Raw genomic sequence first — 26,617 nt, 5'->3', positions numbered from 1 at the left:
ATTTGTTATACCAACCAGGCATTTCGGTTGTTGTTGTTCTGAGTGACCCTTTCTACGCAGTATATGATTCCATCCCTTCAGGCAACATACCCATTGAACTAGAGGGCGAAACCATTTTGTAATTGGGATGAATCTTTTGCGAAACTTGTTCAAATCTACAGTGGAATTTATCATGCTCACACGGACTGCTTTTATGGACTTATGATAAACACGCGTCGTTAATCATATATATATAAAGATCAATTTTATTTACGAAGCATTGGGTCGGTTTGTTGACATTCTTTTTATTGACCCTTGCTGGGTTGTTTTGGTCTAAAACGAAGTTGTTGGACCTGTTTTTTGATACAGTTTTTGGGACGGGTCAGCGATCATTATCTTCGCCGAGTATTAGTACTCGGGGAAGATTATGTTTTCGGTTGAAAAATCTGTTGGGTGGGTCTGTATGTATGTCAGGAGCATAACTCAAGAAAACTTCAATCAATCTTTATGATTTTTGGTAGGTGTGTAGTGGTTGTGCAAAGGAAGATCAAGTTCGAAAATGGTTCACCTTGCGTTTTTCAACAGTACTGCAGCGGACTTTGAATTTTTTGTGTTTGTATGTAGGCAAAAAAAAGTGACGGAAACGTTGATGGATCTTCATGATTTTTTGCAGGTGTGTAGATGTTGTAGAAACGGAGGTCAAGTTCAAAAATGGTTCCCCTGGCATTTTCCGTCGGTACTGCAGCGGGCTTTGTGTGTATGTGTATTTGTATGTCGCCAACATAACTCGAGAAGCTGTCGATGGTTCTGCATGATACTTAGTGGGTGGGTAAGGTTTAGAGAAAGGAAGGTCAAGTTCGATAATGGGCCTTCTAGCGGGTATCTAAAGTATTGCAGCGGAGCTTCAAAGTTTGGGGTGAAATTTTCTGGAGGCGCCAGGTTCATGATTTTTTTATAGTGGATGGGTCTTGGGGCAGGGAACAAGTGGTGTAAGTTTGGGCCTCTTGACGACTTGTTTTGAGCTGCAGTGGGCCTTTATGTATGAAACTTTGGAGGAGGATAACTCATGCAGGGTTTGGTGTACCTTTATTGCTTTTGGTACGCAGGTACCTTAGGTGATGATTAACATAATGAAATGTAGAGTATGCAAATTGGGACTTCATTTACATAATTAAAGAGAGTAATGTATAATCCCATTGAAAGCTGTTACTCGACCTCAATTCAGGGACACTTGGAGGATTGCCTGGCTTGGGATTTAGGTCACCCAGCTGTGTGCCAGCTGTGCGCCCTTCATTTGGTAATAACTCAAGAAGGGGTCAATGGATCATCATGATTTTTGGTTTGTTAATAGCTTAAGTTATAATTTGATTTAGATAGATGGTAATTATGCATATGGGAGCCAATATGCATAATTGATGAGGAAAAACCATAATTCCATAGTGATCAATGGCAGGAATTCGATACTTGTAGCATCTGAAAGTTCATTAAACTTGTTACATATATCAGCACACTCTACACATATACTAGTCCTGTACCACCAAATGATTTTTAACACTATCTACACTGGACTCATTCCCCCCCCCCCCCCCCCCCCAGCATAACTTCCAAATGGTATGGTGCATGATCAAATTTGCAGCGGGTGATAAGCATGTAAATATTAATCACTCTCCATAATAAGCCTTGATTATTTGGCGAAGATAAAGTGTTCGTGGAACTCTAGTTATATCTGCCACACCGTGTGTGAGAAGAATTGTCAAACAAGCCACCATCCACATTCTCAGTCTAATTTTTCTCGCTCGATGTTTTCTTTAAAGATGATGTGATTATGGCGTGTCGGAAGTCCAATGCTTTAAGGGAAACCAATAACATCTTAAGAGAGGATGTATGTCTTAAGACATGACATGATAAGGACAAATAAAGTCTACCTGGGAGTTTTCAAAAGGAAAACTATCAGTTTGTCTTACCATCTGTATGCGTATTACCGATCTTCTGACTATATGACTGACAATTCTAACACTGATTTTGATTAATCACATGATTTTTGTGGGTTCCCCTGTTCGCGCTTGTGTCGGCATACCTTGTAGCACAACATAACGCACGCCTAAAACATTGCACAAATCTGGGAGTTTTCAAAAGGAAAACTAGCAGTTTGTCTTACCATCTGCATATTTTACCAGGCATACTGTTTCGCGCACCCTGTATGCGTTACTTCTGGAGTCGATCAAATGATATAGACTTGGTCTTCTTTCATGTGCATTAAAAAGATTAGGATACAGCTTACCATATCGTAGTCACATGGCGCCGGCAACAACAGTCAGCACGACGACAACAACCAGCACGACGGACGACACTGCCACCGCGTACAGGATGCGAGCTTTACGGGGGAGATGGCGCCTAGAACCGGGCGTTCTACCACAGTAGGTGCCGTCCTTGCCGACAACGTGATAGTAGGGGTAATAGTTGGCCCCGAAGGAGCTGTGATTCTGGCCGGGCATTTTGATCGTTCCCTTCAGTGCTGAAACAGGCCTGATATCGGCTAGTGCTTTGTTGTTAGTGAAGCCAGTGAACTGTAAAACTTGTTACAGAAAAGGACGAACCCATTTTCTGGCAAATGGAGGGTTCCAGAAAGAAATAGTTTTGTTTCTTAGGAACTATTTTCAAAGCAGCGCCCTTAAGGTGATTCTTTATATCTAGTCGTTGCATGTAATGGTTACTTGGACTGTATCTTGTGTTTGGGAGCTCAGTTTATTTCTTAACCGCTTTACGTATACATATAGCTGCACAATACGGTATAAAGACACGACGCAATACAAGACTTCGCAGCTGCATTCCTGTACAATAATCTCTAGAAGACACAATATTATAACGTCATCCTATGAAAGCGAAGAATCACAGAAGAACAGGATATTGTGAAAAGAACTGCCCGTAGCATGTCTATATAGTACACTTTAGTAATAGTACATTACGTAAGTTCGCTTGTTCACTCACACCAACTAAACGTCTGTAGTCTTCAATTGTGAATGATACAACGCAGACCTCAACAACGTGGCCATGCGTATTACCGATCTTCTGACTGTATGACTGACAATTCTAACACTGATTTAGATTAAATTACATGATTTTTGTAAGTTGCCCTGTTCGCACTAGTGTAGTACAACATAACGCACGCCTACAACATTGCACAAATCTTTGAAAATTTAAAGCGCCGTTGTCTCTTCATTGCTGATTTATATGCCTTTCTCTGATTCTTATTATAAGTCCGGTTCTCTGTTCTATTTTCTTTCTTTTATCCAACTGTCATTCCTAACTTTGTATCAATTTTGATACACGGTATGTAAAGTCATTATTGAAATGGACGTAGTCTTTCATTGATGTTCAAGCAGATGTATGGTTCTGGATTGTTTTACATGTATATCAATCTATTATTATACTAGTAGTCAGCGCACGTTTTCTTGGGTGCCCTAGCTAGGGCGAACTTAACATGTAAAAACGGGCACCTCTACACCGAATAAGACATATGAAACACCGAGAAAGACCCGCAAAACAAGCCGGAGCCATACATCTGCTTGAAGATAAGACTTCCGTTGTCTCCATATTTTCAAGCAGATCTTTTGGTTGGAAAATCCTTCTGTCGGCCAATACAGTATTGAAGGGCCAAAACAGTATTCACGGGGCCAAGACAGTATCTAAGGCCCAGTGCTCCGGGAAACGTTGAGAAACGTTACGATATTTCCTTTCTACATCTGCTTGGCAAAACTGCCGTTGTGGTCGTGACGGTTAGCTTGACTTGAACATGTCGCACAGGAGCCGCTCGATGGGGATGTTGCCGATGGTTGGGCGGAAGAACAGTTCCTCAATGCCGCGGGCACGGACCCCCCGCAGCGCCGGCAGCAGCAGCAGCAGCCGGCCAAAACGCACCTGTAGAATCACGTGATAACAATGACGTCAGTTCCGTCAGATCCTCAAGTCACTTATCCAAACTGTTAACAATGTATCTAAAACTTCTCATATAGTGTTGACAGAATAACAATATCGCAAAGCTTGAAGTCTAAGACTCGTTTGCTTTGCAGGTGATATGCAGAGGGAAAAATGCCGTTTTTTTTGCAAAGATCATTATGATTCTACAGTACATGTTTAGTAAAGCTAACCTGTCCCTCACTAGTCATGGCACAGTGGTTGAGTATTTCCTAGAACCGTAGGAATATTGTCAAGAACAAAGTTGGAGCGGTGTCTTTGATGAGTATATACCTTGTCGTCGGCATTTTTTGAGGCGATGTACTCCCCCAACATAATCTGTGCCTGGTCCTGAACCGCCTGGACTTGTACGGCGTCTCTTAACCCACGGGCGTCTGGGGAGAGTAGCAGTATGTTAGAGTGGCCATTCATCGTTTTCTACGGCGCACCGTATACAAAAAGACAAAAGACTGTCTAACATTAGCCTCCGTTGCAGGCTCTGAACCGGCTTTTTTGGGGGCTAAATAATACACTCTTTGCAGCCAACCCGTAACAATCAGCCAACCCCGTAACTATCAGCCGGCTGATAGTTACGGGGTTGGCTGATTGTTACGGGCTGGCTGCAAAAAGTGTATTATTTAGCCCCCAAAAAAGCCGGTTCAGAGCCTGCAACGGAGGCTAGTCTAACATACAAGATGCTGTATTGGCAAACAGATTTCAATGTCAATGACTACAATGCCCCCTATCAGTCTGGTTCTGAACAACACTTAACATAACAACAGTACTTGAACATTCATTATCACCAGGAAAGTACCTGACTTAAAAAGCACGATGGCCTTCAGACATGCGTATTCCGTCGGGTCCACCTGCGCCTCCTGAAAGCGTGACGTCACGTCCCGAAGACCCCGGATGTCGGCCATCAGGAGAGACGACTGCTCTGACGACGGGATGACGCGATCACCCGACGGGCTGCTCGTGGCTGCCGTGAGGAGGGATCCTGGCGACGTACATGAGAATATAGATTACTACAAGATTTTGATTATCGTCTTTCAATGCAAACAAGTTCAAAAGGAAGACGGTGTGTGCTCATGTCTTACATTAGTTGTTGAATTTTGACTTTTGACTGTTCATCTTGTCGTTAGTCGTATACGCATGGATTATATGTAACGTTACATTTCTACATTCGTTTATCTTCACCTCGTTTGCAAATGTACTTCCGAGTCCGATTCACATCCACCAGATTGAAAATGATCTCAAAAGTCTTCAACCTTTTTTGACACTCCACCGTGTATGGCAAAGTTTGTCATCAAGTAGTCTGTATAACCCAAACTCCAGCTGTGCGGGGCAGTAATGGCCCTTCCACCAGGGGCTGACCGGTTAAATCAGGCTGGTCATCAATGTGAATATATCAAGGGAACACTGACCTGGGTCTATGGGCATGGCCCACTGCGCCGCGCTGAGCACGAACAGCTCGTTCCACGCCTCCTCCAGCAGGATGGCCTGGTCGCGGAACGGAAGCTGCAGGAATGACGGGATATTCCGTGCCCACTTGACGACGATGAACAGCAGCCGGGCCGCGGTCTCGTACATGTTGTCCGCCGCGCCAGGGAAGGGGTACTGCGCATGCTCAGTGGGCATCCTTGGGCTTTTCCCTACATCACAGGAACAAAAGGAAAATCAGCTCGATTTCATCTCACAAACAAGTAGGCGACAATTTGACAACTGGCCGGATATTTGATCCGGCCTCTTCTTCAGAATGCTTGACCAACTATCTCGAACACATTACCTGAAAACACACGTGACTTCAGAAACTTGTTCGAAGGTGCCAAGCAAAGGAGCCTTTAATAAAGTACAATAAACAGACTGAATCCAACAGTCGACGCCGTTGACACCCTGTGCACAGAATATGCTTTTTGCATCAGCCTATTTCTCTAATAATGGTAATACTGCAACTGTTACAGGTCCGTTCCTGTAGAGCCAGAGCCTGATTAACTAATTTGAATCTCTGAATGACAGGGCTGTATGGCTACCAATATTACACACAAACAATGACAAGGTGTCAAAGTTGTAGTTACCGTCTTTGTCGTCATTGTCCTGATGGAGACTCTGAACAGGTATCCGCTTTTCGGCCTGCATAATGGCGTCTAAGAACTGGTGGGTCTCCCCCGGCACGGTCAGGTGACTGGACTGCGCATGCGTCATCAGATGGTGGCTGAAGGCTCTGCCGTCCAACAGTCCTGCCTGGTCATACGTCACGAGGAACGGTCTGGTGGCTGGGACCTGGATGTGGGGGGGGGGGGGGGGGGGGGGGGTGGAGGCATGGTGAAGGTGTTAGTCATATACATATGCTGTAGTATGACACTTGGAAATCTTTCCAAAGGAAGATGGATGGGACTTTCTTTCGTTTTAGTTCTTGAGAATTTTCAAATGATTCTTATCCACAGACCACTTATATGTCGTCATCAAAGTAAGGATATCAATGTCGACAAAAATGTTATGGAAAACTTCTGTGCCAAAACAAGTATGTGAAAGCATGTGAAAGAAAGAAAAGGGTACCGGTGTTTACAACAAGACGCAACGAAAAGTACATCGACTTTCGTGTGATCATCTGCAAACTACACAAGACTGGCAGGTGGTGAAATCAACAGGTGGTTGCACTTCCCTGTAGTTACTTTTGAAAACCTTCTAACCGACCCCTTCAGGAGGACTGTTACCTCACGACACCTGACGAGAAAGCCCCTGATGACGTACCTTGATGGGAGTGACGTCTCTGTTCTCCCCAGGGGTCATCCTGTGCTCGACCTTCGGCGGGCTGGGCGGGCTGGCCCGGGCCGAGTCGTCCCGCCGGTACTGGTAGCATCGGGGCGCGCGCTCGTGCTGCACCGCTGCAAAACGCACAAGACACAGTCAGTATTTGGAGATAAAGCGGTTACTAGGGAGAAGAAACTCTTTAAGAATTAGAAAAGTCTAGAAGTAACGCAGTGCTAGAAACTAGGAGTAGATCTCATTAAAGAAAATGATACAGGTTTTGAATAGCTATGGTTGAGTTCATAAAACAATGCTCTCCCTCCCATCGCGCTTCACCATACGCGGACAGTTTTCTCGATATAAAAAACAATAGAAAACGTTTGTTCAACGTGATCCATGACTCGTAATACATACTTTCTAATGGCCAGAGCTACTCGATTCCAGAGAAAAAACAAGTTACAAAGACATCACCACTCAAAGATGCGTCCCTCCGGACCAAATATCAATGTGGAGGTGGGCGGTAAATATAATCTGAATAGCAAGCGCTCCCGGTCTCTTCTGATGAGGCCCTTTGAAGTTTTTTAGCTCAAAGAGTAGTTTTAAAGCTCCTGGTCATGTCTGCGAGCTGCTGCTACAGCTTATTTGATTCATAGAAATACGAGTCATTAAACAGTAATGAGTCTATCAAAGTGTCGGCGGCCTGTGACGTATACGAGTACGGGCACGGCATTAGTGGCCTTTGATTCAATGCTGGAGCGTGGCGGACAACTTTATCGAAGCAATAATGAAAGGCCCTGAGGACAAACTCTTTAATCATGATTTCAATTTACACCAGCGACTCTAAGGGGCAGGAAATTCGCTGATGTCTTCATCTCCCAGAAAACAATCTCCGGATAACAGAGCGGTGTCATTTTCCATTCTAACTCGGATGATAAAGCTTTGCAAGATAAAAGAAAAGAGTTACACTAGAGTTCTTTGAAAGTGGACCATTACGTGTACACGATACCATTTAAAAGCTCCATTCCTTGCAGCTCTTTTCTGGAAATCGTGAAGGTGCTTAGGTTTCTTTAGATCTGAATTGTGTCTTAGATACCTTCAGGAAAAGTTGCTGTTTCTTGGAATTAGATTGAGAAGGAGAAACGTCATTTTTTTTGTCACAGTTGCAGTTTTTTTTGTACAGACATCTGTACTCGTGTACTCGTTCCCCTTATATGCACGCCGACTCAACAGTAGGTGACGTTCTATGTCCTCTCTGCCACTTTTGGACAGACCTAAATACCTGCAGAAAAAATGGAGGTTATATTTGTTTCTGTCCGTGAACACGATAACTTGCTAAGGCTTTTGATTAGATTGTGAGAGTGGTAGATAGCTCTTTTGCTCAGGAAGAAGTAACATAAGTTTGGCCCCCCTTGTAGCTTGTTCTGGAACTGCAGGGGCGTTTTTGTTTAAATATTTCATAGAGGATAAATCATGTTTTAAGTGGTTTCTTCTTATGAATTTTGATTTTTCTCCCAGAAAACATGTACCACGGAAGCCCCTGTTTGCCTGTAGTAATCTCATTTTAGTACAAGAGATGACATGTGATCGTGAATATTAGCTTAAACGGAATGGTCACAACTGAGTTGATCATTGTACATCTAATTTGAATTTACGCTAAGCCATTTGTTGTTGCTACTTTCCCTGCACATTTGCATGCATAGCTACATATGGTGTGAGCGTGACCGTTCGTTTGCACACAGTGCTCTTGGTATTGCACTATTATGATAACTCTTGTGTATTTCACATTCCAATCGTTAAGTCGCATACGTCGCAGTTCAAATGTACTATGAATGAAGTGTGTTATATCGTTAAGTCGAATACGTCGCAGTTCAAATGTACTATGAATGAAGTGTGTTATATCGTTAAGTCGAATACGTCGCAGTTCAATTGTACTAAGAATGAAGTGTGTTATATCGTTAAGTCGCACACATCGCAGTTATAAGTGTACCATGAATGAAGTGTGTTATATCGTTAAGTCGCACACATCGCAGTTATAAGTGTACCATGAATGAAGTGTGTTATATCGTTAAGTCGCACACATCACAGTTATAAGTGTACCATGAATGAAGTGTGTTATATCGTTAAGTCGCACACATCGCAGTTATAAGTGTACCATGAATGAAGTGTGTTATATCGTTAAGTCGCACACATCGCAGTTATAAGTGTACCATGAATGAAGTGTGTTATATCGTTAAGTCGCACACATCGCAGTTATAAGTGTACCATGAATGAAGTGTGTTATATCGTTAAGTCGCACACATCGCAGTTATAAGTGTACCATGAATGAAGTGTGTTATATCGTTAAGTCGCACACATCACAGTTATAAGTGTACCATGAATGAAGTGTGTTATATCGTTAAGTCGCACACATCGCAGTTATAAGTGTACCATGAATGAAGTGTGTTGCCGTCCTACCGTCCTTGTTCATCTGCGCGTCCAGACATTTCTTGAAGCGGCAGGCCTGGCACTGGTTCCGTCTGGCCACGTCCACCACGCAGGAGCCGTTCTCCTTACAGATGTAGGCAAGGTTCCTGCGTCAGTACAAGATGCATCGATGAAGGTTAGACATCCAGGTAATAGAATGCGCAAGAAAACATTTATCCAAGCAACTGGATAGGTTTTGGAAACGATCAGACGTTTCATGTAGCATACACTACCTTTTGTCAGAGACTGGTCGAGATCACCTGGTTAAAAAACCCCACTATGAATTGCTATGTAAGAAGATGCAGTTTTCCTGACTGGCCACAGTGCTACTGTGAAGCCTGACAAGAACACACATGTAGACCATGCTAATCTTTCGTGGAAAAGAGGACTGATTGAACATAGTCATTTTCCCATTCAATGACTTTCTGTCACTGTTCTGACAGTTTATTCAAATAACTACGAACACACACCAACCCAAACAAACACACAGTCCAAACAAAAGACTCCGAACATTTCATGGAGTCAAAAAGGATGTTCTCAATTCCATAGTGAGTTTAGGCCAAATGCGCTGTTCACGCCATATGTTGTTCACTTTGCATAAAGGCTATACGATCATTGTATTGCAAGTCTTTAAAAAAATGTTAAGTCCAACCAACGACACAGATGATATTAGAAAATATAACGTTACATGCGGCGTTGAATATCAAGCACACTTCAAGAAATCATGGAGTCATCACATATTTGTTCTATGTAAGCATTTCGAAACGTCTCAGAATCGGCAGAATTCGAAGAGAAATTAACACAAATTGGGTTTAAAAAAAGGGAAACTAAAACATCGTCAGTACCGGCGGATGCTCCGTTTGAAGAAGCCTCTGCAGCCGTCGCAGCTGTAGACCCCGTAGTGTTTCCCCGAGCTGCGGTCTCCACAGATGCGGCAAGGGATGTCAGGTTTCCCGCGGGTCGAGCTGGTCAGGCGCGGCGGCGACACCGTCACCACTGCCGCCGTTTCTGCAGGGAGGGAGAGTTTCTTTTACTTCAGATGTCTTTTTTTCTTGCATATTTTTGTTTTGTGTATCTTTTTCCCGGCTATAAGCTGCCCTTATGTAAAGCTTACAGTGCAGAATGGAATAACGACGTACTAGTAATTTATCTAGCCCACTGTTCGTGTGCTATAGCTGGACTAGTAGGGCTAAACAGAAAGGCAAATCTTGAGATGTGCTTTGCACAAGATTACAATTACATGATAAACCAATAGGCAAGTGAACATAAAACAAACAAAACAAATAGTATACGGGTATCAACGAACAGGGTTCGAAATTTCTTCAAAACCGACAGAGGTAAATCTAATCCAACATCGTTTGTCGGTTTGAGAACAATTGGAGTGTTTGTTCACGTGAGGTGAGGATCCCGTGCCATACCGATGGGAGAGTTTAAGCCCCTCTCACACAGTCGACGAGCTTCTATCGCACTTGTTGATCGCCAGAAGGTCGCCGAATTTAAAGATCGCCAGAGAGTCGAGTGCGTCTTGCACCTGAAAGTCTACCCCACCACATTGAACGGACCTGCGAGCAGCGGCCGATCTCTACAAATTACACGATGATCGAGAGAACACCGGGCCTATTACTACAATGCCGAAAATAGAGCTCGCAGACTTGCCGGTCGATCTATTTTTCCTGCTGTGTGACTGGGGCTTTACGGAAGATAAGGGTAGAACAAGCGTCAACCAACAGAACAACCAACAGCCGTAGTCTCTACCAGACTAACCACGCCGCCTATAGGGACAATATTTGCCAGGGAAGTTTGGTCACCGGAGGGTTTCACTCGCAGACGCATAGGGAAAGGTTAACTTTACCGTGGACTGACTCTTTTGCCAAATTCTACGATTCATACCCCCGTATGAAGGCCTGATGGAGGCTACAACAGCCTAATTATGCGGAATGAAAAGGAGAAAGCCGTTTTGTCGCCTAGTAAAGGAAGACAATAAAACAAAGCATGTAGAAACTAGCGGTTAACGTTTGCGCCGTCGCGGTGGTTAGATTAAAACTTCAAACGCACATAATAGAGTGCTTGCCTGTTTCTTTAATCACTTCGCTGTGCATATCTAAACATTGTATAGTGCCAACAAAGCAGGCAACACGCCCGCCACGCTCGCCACACACCGCAGCGCCGCTGTTTACCTGTCCGCCCGCCAGGTAATCACGAGTCACCTGCTGTAATATACAAGCAGGTAGCAACGGGGGCTCTTGACGTGAGTTCTGTTTACTTTTCCTCACCTGCCTGAGCTCGAACTTCTAGCAGAGGCCACTGGAAGCATTGTGCTATTCTTATTAAGGCGTAAAGTTAAAACTTATCTGTTTATCACCTCAGTTATTAATTTTTCATAATACCACTGAGAAAAAAATGCAAATATGATTCCGTGGAAAGATAAATGATATGAAACATAAAATGACATAAGACACCAAATTATGAAGAAATATCGTGGCACAGTCATTATTAGTTCTGGAACTTGGGCAATCATTTCAATACCTTGGTTTGAAAGCCCCTCTCTTGCAATAGGCTCTTTGAAACATGACACAGTAGTATCGTTAGCGAAGCGCTGGCTGAAGTCTTCATTGAGACATAACACTAGTACAGAAGAACAAGAAACAACTTGATAAGAAGAGCCCGTGACATAAAGCCAAGCACAAGCTATACTAACTACATAATGTCCTCCTGATCGCAAGCCAGGGTGTCCTGTCCATAGACTCACCTGTACCGTAAGTCATCTTGTGAAAACTACAAGCCGAAAGGATCTTCACAAAACGCGTGGCGCCTGCGTTCGCGACGGGAGTCAGACGGGGAATGGCACGCGCCACGCGCCCGGCCGCTTATCATCCGTGTCAGCTTTTACAAGGGGGTGGGTCTACCAACCAGCTAATGTGAGAAACCAGCAAGTGTTCATGCGATAAACGCGCGCGCAAATAAAGGGGGTCTTTGGCAGCAAAGTACTAAACACCTTGTTTCAATAACCGCACGCTGGGTAAACACGGCGGGCAGAAAGGGCCAGGAAAGAGCAATGATGAAATGATGCAGTGGTCAATTTGCCAGCGATTGTTCTCGGCTATCAATCCGTGTTTGTCCGGGTCTTCAGCTTTTCAAGGCTAACTCGACAGTTAAACCGTTAATGCCTTAAACATACCGCTTTTGTACGTCTGTATGAAAGGAACCACACTCGAGCGTCGAGTGAAGGTAAACTATAGTCATAAGAACATGATGGTTAAAATACACACGCACTAGACTGGGCGGCTTGCAGGCATACAGGTTCTGAAAACTTTATGCAGAGAAAACAAAAAATCAAACAAAAAATCATCACAGGAAATGTGGTAAAAGAGCAAACAATTATACCTAAAAGTTCGTTTGATATTTTCAAAGATGGATTTGTGACGAGCAATCTTGGTGCCAATCAAGCATATGTTTCTGAGGTTAACTGTGCCGTGCTCTGAGTTACAGTGACTTTGTTTTATCAGAGGAAAAGAATTACCTGATATCGCAGAGGTCGAAATCGGAGGTGTGAGCCGTCCCTCCACTGAAGTCACCGGAGCGTCTACCATATTTTCGACGGGGTTGGTCGCGGTTGGGTCCCGGGGGTTGATGATGACGAGTCGGCGGAGTGGCGTTCCGATCGTGCTCGGGTAACCAGTCGTCTGTGTCGAGGTCTCGCTATCCACACACTTGGCTTCCTGACTCGGCGTTACGTCATGACTTGGGTCACATTTCTTACTGATATCCGCGATTTTTGGAGCAAACCATCTCCAAGAATAGGTGTCTTGCGATGAGAACATTTTCTTCAGGTAAACACTGTCAACTCTAAGATATCGAATGTATCAGATAGCAAAACAGCCTAAGACTTTCTAGAGACTGGTGTACCTTCTATACCTTACTTTGTATGATTATCCTGTCCTTAAAAGTTTTTTGTAACAAAGAAAAGTTCAGCGGACACCCCTACAAATTCCAATCACCCACCATCTCTCCCCCGCACGTCACAGGCTGGCGGTGCCGTGGGAATCTCCAGGTGTGACGGCGACGGCGCGATTGTTCTCCCGCCGCCGATTGGCTCCGAGTCCCGGCGCACGTCAGTCGGCATCCACGGGCAGGCCGCCGCCGTGTGCCCGCTGGGCGTACCACCATCACACGGTAATTAGCTCGCGCGTCGCTGCCAACTCTCATTAGCTCTGCATCACAGCTTTTGTCAGGGTTGTATCCTCGCCTCTACCGCCGCGTATCTCCTGGGGGTTTCTTTGTTCACATCGTTTCTTCTACGTTGTATTTCCTTTCAGAAAAAAATACTCCATTCGCCGAGGCTAACCTTTGAATCGGTGTTTTGCTACCCGAGTGTTGGCTTAAAGCTAAGGTAAACAAAAGACCAAAGCGCACACAAGCCGCAACGGGATACGGATGATCTCTTGGTGGGTAGTTAAGATAACGCAATTAGAACACACAACCTTCGCTTGCCCGTATTTTGAATACATACAGATATACAGAGGAGCATTGGATCTATTTTAGTGATGTTTTTCCTTATAGACTTTTGGATTTCATACGCAAACATGTACGGGAAATTACTAGTATGAAAGGTGTTCTAAATTTTAGTTAAGCTAAAGATTTGATGCTGATGCCTGCTGATAGATTCTTGTACAAAGCAAGGTCCATTTTCTACAATTCCGGGCTAGATTTCTCTCAAAATAACAAAGCCTTTCCTTTAATCCCTTTGTTCAACCATGAACTAAATTCGTTTGTCGGATAAAAGAATGAGATTGAGATTTTTTAGGGTTGGGGAATACGTATCAAAACGTAACAACGACTGGCAAATTTGATACAAGGAAGTCTTTTGTTGAGATGCTGCCCCGGTTGTGCTTGAGTAACACAACATACGGGACTAAATGTACGTGACGTCCTTGGTACTGAAACGATGGTCCACCCGCTATGTACGGCCCATACCGCGCGGCGTGGCGGTGGTTAGGGACCGAGCCCGGTGATTTGGGACCGAGCCCGGTGGTTAGGGACCGGGACCGGTGGTTTGGCCGGCCGACAGTTGACAAGGATTTCTGCTAATCTGCGATTCAATCTGCATATTGCAACAAAACCTAGTAACCTGGAGATTCCCTAGATCTGTTGGTATTCTAAAACTATTAGTTTTTGAACAATCAAACGAGAACAAATCTTCCCTTGACAACGTAAGAACTCTCGTTTTTTGTGAGCTTTGTGTCCATAGAGGCATTATGAAGGTAATATTGCGAATAAGGCATTCATCTCTCTGTCGCATTATTTTGTTCTTTCGTGTATGTTCTAGAGACATAATCGCCCGCAATAATGTAGAGGCAATTGTAAGTATCACTGTTGTGCGTTTTCCCATATGTTAGGACGCATTAACGGCACTTTCCCGCTATCATGTAACATAGTTACAACCGCAGAGGACTGGATATATGTCAAAAGGATTCTTCACTTTCCTTGGACTGTCCAGTCATTACATTAGGACGTTCCTGCTCTAAACCATGGCATAGTGTAACTTCACGGTTAGGGCGTTGACCGTTGTGTTGTTGACCGTTATTTTATTCTATCAAAATTACTGACGGTTGTTTACGTTCATAGGTGACTGCAAGTTTGTACTTCCAACACTGGTTTCCAAAGAGCCAACAAAATTCGCGAGGGTCCCGGGACATTTCCCCTCCATGCGCCCTACGTTACAAACTATGTGAACACAACGTCCAAATCATCTAGTTAATTTTGTTCATCAAATCTGGCTGGTGTGTTACGCCGAAGGGCGGTTAAACCGGCTATGGGGATATATCCCGAGCAGGCCACAGCGTTCCCCTTTAGTCAGTGCTCACTCTCAGTGAGTCGAACTCGTTTCGAGCTTTGCTTGGGGGAGGAAGGGATAATGTTCTGGTCTTTTGTAACCTGCAACCTATAGAAGGGTCTTGTTACGTGGTGACAGTTGAGTGAAGGGGAGGGATAATTAGCAGTGTCCTGGTTCTTCATATACCTACCTAGTTGGGGGGACATATATACTATATACTTTAAGCAAGGAGGTTAAAATAGGAAAAGCGGCGTTTCATCTTCAGCCACGTATTCATGAATACGTATCACCTATAGTTACATTTTCATCCATGTTCATCATTGCTGCTGTATATACATAGTTATTTTGTATGGTGATTGTGAACGTCTCTAATAGAAAGACTAGGAAACACACAATAAGCATACAAAATACAGTGGCTGCGTCTGTGTAGAGAAAAAAAAGTTCCAGTCTATTTAATATGTATTTGAGCGTTATCTTATTCTTTCAGAATTACTGACGGGTTGTTAACTTTGAGAGGCGACTTCCGTGGTGTCTGCAAAATTGTACTACCAACACTGGCTTCCAAAGAGCCGACAAAATATTCAATGTCGTAAACGAAACGGAAAGATTTAATTGCGCTGCAGGCCACGTGTGTTGGACGGACGGTATCAGTCCGCCGCGTGGCTGGTAGCGTGTTTTACAAACACCAGCGCGTGGCCGAGTAAAGGTCGCTCCTGTACAAACCCAGCCTGAACCTCCCTTTGTTAGCGGCCAGACCCGTTTGTATAAACCCTGTCTGACAAACACAAAGCGGACGGCCGACCTCCCGCTAGGGGTCGCTCTCCACCTGTGCGCGCCTCCGCACCGTTCAATTTGACTAATTGCCGGTTTTATTGACCGTTTAGCTGGATAATTGTGGTGCCTGACATTTCGGACACGCCGTGCCAATATTGAACACATTAGTCTTCTTTAGACATTAGAAGAATAATGTACTTTTAAAGACTAAGAATTTGCACCGGAATCCTACCAATTCAAGGAAACATATTGCAAACCATGGAAAATAATGAAAATGGAGACATTCTCTCGCCAGTTCTATCATTTGAACTCAGTTCTTTTGTAGCTCACAGACCGGGTTGTGAACATTTATGTATAATATGCTCTCTATGGAGATCCTTTTCAACATCTGAGTATACCATTCCTGTACTGTTCCTGTCCAAGGAGGTTATAGGCACCTGTCAAAAGACAACAAAACGGTACTGTACTAGCGTCGATATTTTTCTAAAGTTCGTTTGCAAGCTGTGTCGTTTTCATATGTCACATACACATGTATGTTCATGGACATAAAAATAAAGTTGCGCAAGATAACAGTACCTCAAGCAACTGCAGAAAATCTGGAAACGGCATCCGCTGTCTTTCGTCAATAACTTTCGTCAGTAACAGTCTGGCCTTCATGAGCGTAAAATAATATTTTGGTTCTCAGTCTAAAGGCAACTATGACAGTGTAAAAAAAGGACGTATATTAACAACAATGGAATCCGTGAAAAGACGCGTGTTATAAAAGCGTATTCAATTTAGTTCCTCGTTGTGGTATTCTTCCTGTAACTTTTCTTTTCTCGGTACTTTTGTAGGCCACACGCGCGCCCCGGGCCACCCGTAAATCTGGCCAGGTCCTCACACCTCGCCACAACGGACGCCGTAATTTTCTCAGCGGGAAGAAATCTCAATAAGCCGTCCTCTTAAACACGAACAAAGGTCCAGTTTTGCCGCGTCTGCCTCAGACATCGTATAACTGCATCAGTTTGTGTCTCATCCAGGTGATGTGGACCGCGTTTACGATTTTCTTTTATATCTGTGAAAACGTACAGATTTCAAATGCAAAGAAAGGGGATGTTATAACGATTAACCAATGACTTCCTTACAGCGGATATTTTTGTGTGTGCAAATGACAGTTGTTTTCGAAGAACTTTCTTGTAGATCTACTCATGAAAGTTTGAAAGTGTATGTTAAGTCGAAAAATAAAGAAAACAGATCACGTGCACATCGTAACAATGATGGCATCGACCAAACGTAGGACGATGTGAAATTTTGTTTTCCAAATAATCGTTAGGATAGATCTGACACAAAACAAAGATGTCGGAATCAAAATGGAAACCAATACATGGTACAGTACATGTATATCCATCCGAGATATTGTTCACAAGAAGTTATCTAGAGTCCCGACTATATTGAGTACATGAATGTTCCTGAAAATGTCTTCACTGTGGCAGTATGGATCTGTCAACACATTTCAAACTGATCAAAAAGTAGAAACATTAGACTGCAGTACTGTAAAGCTTTAGATTCTTGCCGAAAGCTCGCACACTGTTCATAAGAAAAGCCATTGTTCAATAATCTCATTATTTAATAACAATGACCATTGTATGAAAGGTTTAAATGGGAAGAAATGACCTGTCAGTGTCATTAAGCTTTGGACGGCGCACTTTTTATGTGGAGTCTAAAGACATGAATGCTATGAAATCCCCTGTCCGGCGTCGTTTACCCACAGATCCATCTTGTCCAGTAACCCACACCTCAGGGTGGTCGTTAGACCTACAACAACAATGTGCAGGGTCAAAGGTCTTTCAACACCTGCGCCCCAAAATGGCGACCTTTACTACCAGCTGACACCTACGGTCGGACACAAATACGAGTGTTGTCACCGTAAGAAACGGCAAGTTATCTACGTAACGCCTGGATGACATTAATGGGTATATTCGCTTGACAACCCCCGGCTTTGCCCTAGTCATCCCAATGGAGATGGGAGTGCCAAGGACAAGAAAGATGCTCTTTTCATATTGCATACGTGCGTCATAGGTGCATCAACGCCCTTTTCTCAGTTGTGTCTCGTCCAAAAAGGGCAGCTGGGTGTTGGTCTTGCCAAGCACGACACGTGCGCACGCACCCCCCGCACCCCCCCACACACACACACCCTCACGCACGCAAGCGACGTCCCATCCACAGGTTAGCACGTACAATCCGTGCACACTGTCCTGCAGTCACTGTTAATGGACGATGGTCCGATGCAATCACATTCCCATTCCATAGCCAACCCTACCTTGATGCATGGTCTCATTTCTAACCCCAGGTCTAAAGTGAATTCTAGCCCTGATCTCTTGAGGCATCTCTTGACGCAGCTTGCCTCCCGTATAAAGTATGATAAGCAACAGACATACATTAGTTCCACATATGGTGACAATGCAGAAATGTGATCATGACATACATGCACAAGCAACACATGATCTGAATACATTTAATCATAACAGGGACGTGTCTGTTTGTAAATCACTTGATATGGTACCTTTTACAGCAACTTAACACTACGAGAAGATGGACATGGTTGTTCTTAGAAGTAATGGCATTTTTTTCAAAACTTCATTAGTACTAGCACTAGACAAAATAAATATTCCAGTGCATTTCAAGCATGCTAGCACTCAGAAGCTATAAATTGTATTTTGGGTTCGTTTTCCGCGTCTTTACTGCTGGTGCGTTACTCTCTGCTGTTGGCCTCACCAAAGCGAACCAAACTCACACATCTGCGGTGAGATCATCAGGAATGGGATGACGATTGCGTCACAGAGAATGGCGCATGCGCAGTTCACACGCTTGAGACCATCTCGTAGATGGTTGTCGCAGCAGACCGTGATTTTGAGATGGGAACCGCGTGTTCTGTCTCATCCGGACACTTCGGTGGACTGGGTGTCGACAAGTTTCTGGACAAAAAACAGAAGAATCATATTTGTACGACACTAATGCTCTGTAATGTATATAAAGTTATAAACGTTTATGATGTGACATAGCTGAGGAAAGCGACGAAAGCTGGAAGGGGCAAGACGATGGTTCCACACTCGTGATCTTAAACATTTCAGTGGTTTAGGATGATATAAAGATTTTCAGGTCGTGTTTTTATTTAACATTTTCAATGTCAGTTTCTTTCCCCATGATTTTCGTAGTCGAAGAGCAGCAATTCAGTCATAAAACAACTTGACCAGTGAATTAGGGATATAAACTTTCTGTACCGTGGCCCACATAGACAAGGCGCGAAAGCACTTCTAAGGACCGCCGCGGAAGCACTTTTGCGCCGTATCACGGGCCACGGTGTTTTGGGCTCAATATGTGGAAAGGTGAGGGAATACCTTGCTAGGCGCTCCATATCCTCGGGTGTGTTCGGAAGGGACATGCCATGCGTCTCGGGAAGGACTGTAACGGCCATCCCCGCCACACAACACAGCACCCCGTACACCAGCAGGGGGAGGGGCCGCCAGACGGTACCGAGGAGACCAATGAACGGCGAGACGACACCACCTATTCTTGAAACCATACTGGCCTGGCCGACACCGATATTTCTGTGTACAACAAAAAGTTCAAAGACAATCTATCTGATCTGTATGTCTATCTACAACATCTCTTCTTTTCTCTCTCACCTTTTAACTAGTTTGGGATAAATAACAACATAATTCATAATGAAAGTAAGTCATTACTAGCTATTTTTGTACCTAATGACTGTTGGGAAGACCTCAGCCGCGTACACCGTCAGCGTGCAGAACCCAATACTGATGCCGAACCGCCCGCCCATGGCCAGCGTCGTGGCGAGGACTCCTAAGTCTGCATGGGTGAAAAGTCGTGAAAAGGGATGTCAATTCAGTAATAGCTACCTAACCTTCAGCAAGCTTGTGGGCTGGAGCAGACATAACGCGGTAGAGAAGCATATGGCCTCGACTTGAGGAACGCTATTGACCAATGGCAATGGAATCAGGTTCTATAGTACAGTACATAGACAAAGATTTTGACCGTCCTAATGTAATCGTGAGTACTTAAGTCTTTTTCAGAAATTAAATGGCCAGTCGCCCAAGTCACGTGACGTTGTGGCCAAAAGGGCCAGGAAGTTTATACCGCCCGCCGTCATACTGTTCAACTATGCTATACATTCCTGAAGCAGCATACTGTTATCAACACATTGTCCTAGAATATTAGCATACAGAGCCAGATTGTCTCTACTGTTTCCGCCATTAATTGTACCTGTTAGAATTGTCGGGAGATGAAGTTCTTCTAACCTCAATTAACATTAATCCGCCTGGTTACATAAATCCGTCACTTTGAAAAACAGTGGGTTTGAGATATATCTAGTGTAGCACCCCCAGGTATGCACAGTTTAGAACTTTAGATATACAGGAGTGCATCACAGTTGGGGACGTTGGGTTGGGGATCCGTTTGGACGCATCTTTTCAGGGTAGCGGAATTATAGTACATGTTACTTACCACGAGGCACGCTAGCCGCGGCTAGACAGGACACTCCGGCCACAAACATGAAGCCGATAAAAGGACGTTTCCGGCCCCATTTAGTCATCACTATCCAGGCAACAAATATTGCGACTATTTCCACGCATGCGCCAAGGACAAAGTTGACGTAGTGGTCCCCGACCAGTTGCGACGTCCCCAACATGAGGCTGTAGTAAACGCACACTGAGATCAACCTGGAACGGTAAAGTAGATATCAAATCCCTGTACTTACAATGATACATGTCGTGGTACATGGTATCTGTCACGATTTTTCCATCGCGAAATGCTCTCAAATCCAGGGGCGACATATGTCAAGGATTTTTTTCGAAATTAAGACCGTCTGTAGAAGTCTTTAGAACGATTGATTGTATCCGTTTGTGACCCTTACGATAGGAACTTAAACACCCTTTTTCAGAAAAATATGTTTCTTAAGAATAGTTTGAAATTGACTTCTTGAGTTGAGGAATCCGAATACAAGACGCGGTGCTGTCTATGAAATCTTGTGGAGAATTCAAGGCAAAATGCCTTATAGAAACGAGATCACTACTGTAGGCTTTTAGATGATCGGCACACGCACAATGTGTTTTATATACAATAGATACGAGATTGAGAAACTCACCATGCTACATTCATTGCAAGCGTTATCTTTCTCATCTGCGAGGTGCGGACCAAATCTACAATGCTGTATTTCCGGTTCCTGTTGCTAGGTGGCGTCTCTCCATCGTCATTTCGGACCTTTGTACAGCCGTTCAACTTCTCAAAGGTCTCAGGTGAGAAGTCGACGCCATTTACTTTGGCGATTCGCTCGATGGCCTTCCTCGCCTTTTCCGTTTTCTTGGCAACGATTAACCATCGGGGAGACTCTGATATAAACCTGGCGTAAGGATATAAAGAAAATGAGTTGGCCTAAATATGTTGCTGTTGGCCTGAATTAGCCTCCACCAGGCCCTCCTACAGACGTATGGAACGTAGAATTTGGCAGAAAAAGGAATAATTACCAGTAGAGACAGTCCACGGTGAAGATCACATAATGAACGTGAAAATGAAACCCTGGCAAATATTCTCCCTATAGCCGGCGTAGTTAGTCTGGTAGAGACTAGGCCTGAATAGCCTCCGCTGCAGACTCTTCCCGGCTGTTTTCTTTTCTGTTACCGTTTTCTTTAATTCCTTTCGTATTGCTCGCCGAGTATGGTAAGGAAAAGATATGTAATAAGAAAACGGTAACTAATAAGAAAACAGCCGGAAGGAGTCTAGGCTAGGCCTACACATGCTGTTGTTCTTGTCCTTCTTTAACGTCTAGCACTTATGATTACATACATGTATAGTCCCTCGGTTTCTCTTTTTCTGTGTACTCCTTTAATAGTTCGTTAATTTCTTTAACTTTGATAGTCGTGGAATAAACAGGACGTATTCATTCTCCTTTTAGTAAGTTTCTATCCACCTTCAGTAAGATTAGTCAAGACGAGGATTGGATTATGGATGGCATTATGTTCAGGTTGTTACCTTGATGGAATGTTTGATTTTGGAGAGAAAAGTGTTGGTTTAAGACCCAGGAAAGGTATGTAATATGGATAATGTGCCTATTCATAGAATTGAACTTAGCGTTATCAAAGTAACTTTGACCATGTACTTGGATAACAGATATATCACCAAGTGTTAGACAAACACCGGGCATGTTTAATGAGAGCCCAGGGCAGTTTGTCAGGGCAGCACAGCTCACGTTCACGTCTTTGTTGACTTTTGTGTCACAGCATTTTTTCTACCTCTTCAAATACATTAAAAGTGGAACCAATTTGTTCGATGCTTTCTTTGCCTCTAGAGCTAGAAACAGTGAGTTCGATCCCGGCTGTGTCGCTCACTCGACATGCACGCTACCGGAAAGGGTCGCAGTCCTTTAATAGCTATGGTCCAATGTCCATAGTGTTTGTCGAAAAGAGCTAGGGGAATTTCCCCGGTACAATGAACCTGTAAATACTGTACATAGCGTCTGTCTTCTCTGTCATGACCAGTGGAAGAATAGCTCTTCAGTGAGCTAAAACTGGATCGAGATCACTTTCCTTCCTTTCCTTTTCGTCTTAAGGATCCGTTTCTCACCCCTAGCCTTCTACACCATTCCGATCCTTAACAAACAATCATACTTTCTGGCCTGATTCAAAATCAAATTGATAACTCGCTAATTTCTTCAGTCAGGATGATAGGACAATCTTATAGTCGTGGGGTTACAGGACTTATCAATTCTCCTTTCCGCATGTTTCTATCCATCCCTATTAAGATTAGTCAAGGCGAGGATTGGATTATGGACGGCATGTTCAGGTTGTTACCTATTCAGGAAAAAGCCCTTGATGGAATGGAGAGAAAAGTGTTGGTTTAACTCATACTACTGGATCCATGGATAACGTGCCTATTCATAGAATTGAACTCAACGTTATCAAAGTAAATTTGACCATGTACTTGTATAACAGACATATCACTAAGTGTTAGACAAACACCGGGCATGTTTAATGAGAGCCCAGGGCAGTTTGTCAGGGCAACACAGCTCACGTTTGCGTCTTTGTTGACTTCTGTGTCACAGTATTTTCTTCTACCTCTTCAAATACTAGTACGTTAAAACGTTGAAGTCGAACCAATTTGTTCGATGCTTTCTTTCGTCTTAAGAATCCGTTTCTCATCCCTAGCCTTCTACCCTATTGCAATCCTCAACAAACAATTATACTTTCTGACCTGATTCAAAATCAACTGATAACTAAGAACGTTAACATACCACCGGAACATGAGTAAGGGAAGAGTCAGTAGGGACAGAGCCAGTTGTAGAAGCCACCAGTCCCGGATGTAGTAAGCCATCAGACCCAGGATCAGGTACCCGACAGCGGGCAGCAGGCACATCGCCATACCGAACGTCGTGCGCTTGGAGGGCCCTAAACTCTCGATACCTAGTAGTGCGGGAATATATATAATGACGGGTCATATTCAGACTACGGGTTGATTCAACTTGTAGGAAGAGATCGCAATTTTGATAAGTTTGCAAAATAAGCCATTCCAACGCTTTGCGGAAATCTACAAAACAAGCATATAATTTACCTGCAGGTTTGGAGATTTGTTGGCCAGTTAGTGTTTTAAGTACGAAAACATTATCCCTTGTTTGGTATTTTTTCCTGAATCAAGTTTTCTCTTTCAAGGTAATGTTGTAATCGTTTGTTTAAAATGAACGTTAAAAATATGTAGGATTGAACTATGCCGTGTAGAAAACTATTACCTCTATTATATCAAGATCTATTTTAAGCATTCCCTATCCGTCTTAATATCTTTCTTATCTATTTACTTTTTCTTTTCTTCTTTCTTTCTTTCTGAGGAAAAATATGATTGGCATGCTAGTATAAGCAGTATTTGTCATACTAGTATTAGCAGTTGTTCTGCCGTACCTAGCACAAACCCAGAGTAGAAGGCCCCGTTGCTGACCGCCCCGACCATGAAGCGGAGGGCGGCAAACGTGCCGAGGTTAGGGGAGAACGCCGCGGCCACGCCGAACGTCAGCTGCAGCAGGAGACACGTCATCAGCGTCACGTGACGTCCGAATCTGGGACGATTGAACGGAAATAAAACATACATGCATATGGATTAGTAGACACAACCCCTACTAATGCCCACAACTGCTTGGCCGTTGTGGTCACCTTTTGTTTTTTTCCAAGTGACCAGTGGCAACCTGTTGTACCAAGGACATTATCCTTGGTTGTACGATGTCATAAACATCAATGTGAACCAGTTCCGTAACGCTTTTGCGTTCATGATGACAATTCCGCGAAACCGTTAAGTTTTATTCTGAACCGTTGCAGTCTACCTCGCGAGGAGGTTCAGAATAAAACGGAACGAACCCGTTACGGTTTACTTTGCTGAAACGGTTCGAACCGTTTTACTTTTTCAATCATGAACGGGGCCTTTAGATGGTCACTACAGATGAGTTTGACTGTATATTAGACGGTATGTTCACAATCGTGGGTTTCAGTCGACGTTTAAAGTGTTATGTTGCACTAAAATAAACAGTAGGTCAGTAACATGAATATACTTGTTTTATCATTATTAAGCAAGGTAAACGTATTTTGTCATTATTGTACTTAACTTAATTTGCACTCTTTTGTACATACATGTACTTGCTCATATGAACTGTCCTTTTTTTTAGATTAAACAAGTTTTTTTTCCACCACTTTATTCACCTCCACCAATTTTTACAACCAAGAACAGAATCATAACATCATACTAAAGTTGGAACAATACGTGAAAGTAGCATTACAGAAGTGATACAATATTGTATACAAAAACTAACTATCTGTGACAAAAAGGTGCATAAATAAGAATCATGGCATCTTTACATACAAAACAGAACCGTCCTTACCTGTCAGATATGAGGCCAAAGATGATGCCACCCAGGCCCACCCCCGCCATGAAGATGGACTGTGCCATCTCCCTGAGCCACGCCCTGTCGCACACCAAGTCGTACTGTACGGCACAATGAAGCACATCTCTCTTCTACTCATGGATGTTAACAATCACTGTTCCTCCATTCAACGGTTACCTAACACTTATTTCCGCCTTCAAAATCTTCACATCCAAAGTCTGAACTAGATGTCATATTTCAGTCATCCGTTATTTTGATTAACACTCCGTCGCCACTCTCCTCTCCACTAGCTCTAGCGGACTAACCCCCCTTGCATGTTATCCGTCAATTTGGCCAATTTCTACTATTTTTCCATCGACCTGTGGAGCCTGCTAGAGGCTATTGTCCGCCCCTCCATTTTATAAATGGAGAAGCTCAATAAAGAAATAAAGAAACACCAGTAATGTTTTATTTTCTTACATAGCAGTGGCTACACAGCCGACTACAACAGCGGTAACAAAGCTGGCTACTCTTTGCTAGCCAGATCTCACTGTGTGATTCCCCAGCACCATGTGGTATACACAGTGTGGCCTACATACATATGCATGGCCAAGGGTTCAGAGCACAAAGATCAGCTAGCTACAACGTGAACAGTAGGAGGCCTAGGTCGGGAAAGTACAGTAGTCTCTCAGTCACGGTAACATCAAGATATTTCATCCAGCGTTTGTCCCGTCGACACAAAACACATGGATCGCATCGGCGTTTAAATCATGCAGTGTCAATATTGGCGAGGCGGATCTTATGTGTTTCGCAAAATAAACAAGAGTATTTCATTAGTGTTTACAGTTACCCATCAACAAAAATCGTGAGTGCGAATAATAATACAAAGTTACAGTCAAGGGCGCTTTTCGTGTCAACATGTTGTGGCCGCAATATAAAAACATTACCCCCAAACAAATACATTCTATTGACAGCAGAATAAGTAGACACACACATATACATGTACAAATGTATAGAAAAGTAGACAGGATGTGGAGGCCAAATAAGGAGAATACCCATGCATAGCCAGGGTCGTGCTAAAGTAAAATGGTTGACTATACCTGAGTAACAATACTGCTGAGGTACCGGCTCTGATCATACTCCCAACCATCTTCACAGGTGCTGGTGCTTCTGTTGAGCCAGCCGAACTGGTCGGCCACGTCGTACCTCCTACACCGGCTGAGTCCCCGCGTGCCCTCCACCACTTCCAGCGGGATGCTCAGGTTTAACGCCTTGGGCCTGGTCAGGTTGAAGCCCGCCGACGTCATCTGAGGCACCCGGCAGTGGTGTTCGGGAATGGCTGCGATGAAAGTCATTGCTCCGGTGTGCAAGCCTGCAGGGATGGTTATGAGGCTCAGCATGATAACTAGACGGCGCTGATACGTGCCGAATTCTCCCAGGTGCTGCACAACAGCGTCGTAGTCCATCCTGCCTTATAGCTAGCGGTGACGTGCGGGCTGGCAAGGGACCAGTTTGACAGAAGTCACGGCTACGGTAGCGCGAGGGCAAGACGCGTTTCAGATCGTCCGTGGAGATGCATCTAAAGCGGAGTCACAATAGTTTATGTACACCGTATACCAAGGAGGTTTGATGAAATAGCGGGATCTTGTATACAAACAATAGCTGTATACGTTCGGCAGCAATCATTAACCAAGCTGAACTGGGCAAAGGCCTGGAGCAGATAACGGTAGGTCAAAGGTTGAGTGACGTTATTTTTCTTTGTTTTCGCCGAAATAGCCTCACTGTTTTAACATCATATAGTCTCTACCAGACTCACTGGGTTGCTGAAAAAATAGCAGAAATTTGCAACCAACGGCCAACTGAAATGGATTTTGAAAAGTTCAAATTGAAGTTATGATGAGTTGTCCATTTCGGTTTGAACCCCTAAGTTCTTGGGTCAACATGCTTTTCATACAAGAGGACTTTGCATAATTTCT

At 43.8% G+C, this 26,617-nt stretch overlaps 2 protein-coding genes across 4 annotated transcripts; both read right to left on the bottom strand.

The window, feature by feature from the left end:
• Positions 1-2,705: 2,705 nt before the first annotated feature.
• LOC136441276 (photoreceptor-specific nuclear receptor-like) lies at positions 2,706-13,015 on the bottom strand. 3 transcript variants are annotated; one of them, XM_066437471.1, is made up of 9 exons: positions 12,665-13,015; positions 9,990-10,152; positions 9,109-9,251; positions 6,685-6,818; positions 6,009-6,213; positions 5,358-5,585; positions 4,748-4,930; positions 4,228-4,328; positions 2,706-3,897 (listed from the first exon to the last, which is right to left on the bottom strand). In XM_066437471.1, exons 1-9 carry the CDS (start codon positions 12,963-12,965, stop codon positions 3,757-3,759), a joined length of 1,599 nt encoding a protein of 532 aa, XP_066293568.1. In that variant the 5' UTR covers positions 12,966-13,015; the 3' UTR covers positions 2,706-3,756. The 3 variants fall into 3 exon arrangements, with proteins under 3 accessions (XP_066293568.1, XP_066293569.1, XP_066293570.1); XM_066437472.1 differs by having other exon boundaries at positions 9,136-9,251; positions 12,665-13,014; XM_066437473.1 differs by lacking the exon at positions 12,665-13,015 and adding an exon at positions 11,894-12,274.
• A 5,214-nt stretch (positions 13,016-18,229) lies between these two features.
• LOC136442348 (organic cation transporter protein-like) lies at positions 18,230-26,607 on the bottom strand. The gene is made up of 9 exons (XM_066439148.1): positions 25,742-26,607; positions 24,660-24,763; positions 23,692-23,846; positions 23,034-23,202; positions 20,892-21,146; positions 20,252-20,466; positions 19,489-19,597; positions 19,129-19,338; positions 18,230-18,705 (listed from the first exon to the last, which is right to left on the bottom strand). The coding sequence occupies exons 1-9, from the start codon at positions 26,105-26,107 to the stop codon at positions 18,591-18,593; spliced, it is 1,698 nt and encodes a 565-aa protein (XP_066295245.1). The 5' UTR covers positions 26,108-26,607; the 3' UTR covers positions 18,230-18,590.
• Positions 26,608-26,617: the final 10 nt, after the last annotated feature.

This window comes from Branchiostoma lanceolatum, chromosome 9 (genome assembly GCF_035083965.1).
Source record: "Branchiostoma lanceolatum isolate klBraLanc5 chromosome 9, klBraLanc5.hap2, whole genome shotgun sequence".
Classification (NCBI taxonomy): Eukaryota; Metazoa; Chordata; class Leptocardii; order Amphioxiformes; family Branchiostomatidae; genus Branchiostoma; species Branchiostoma lanceolatum.
Note: the sequence above shows the minus strand (reverse complement) of the source record. Positions and strands in the feature narration are given on the sequence as shown.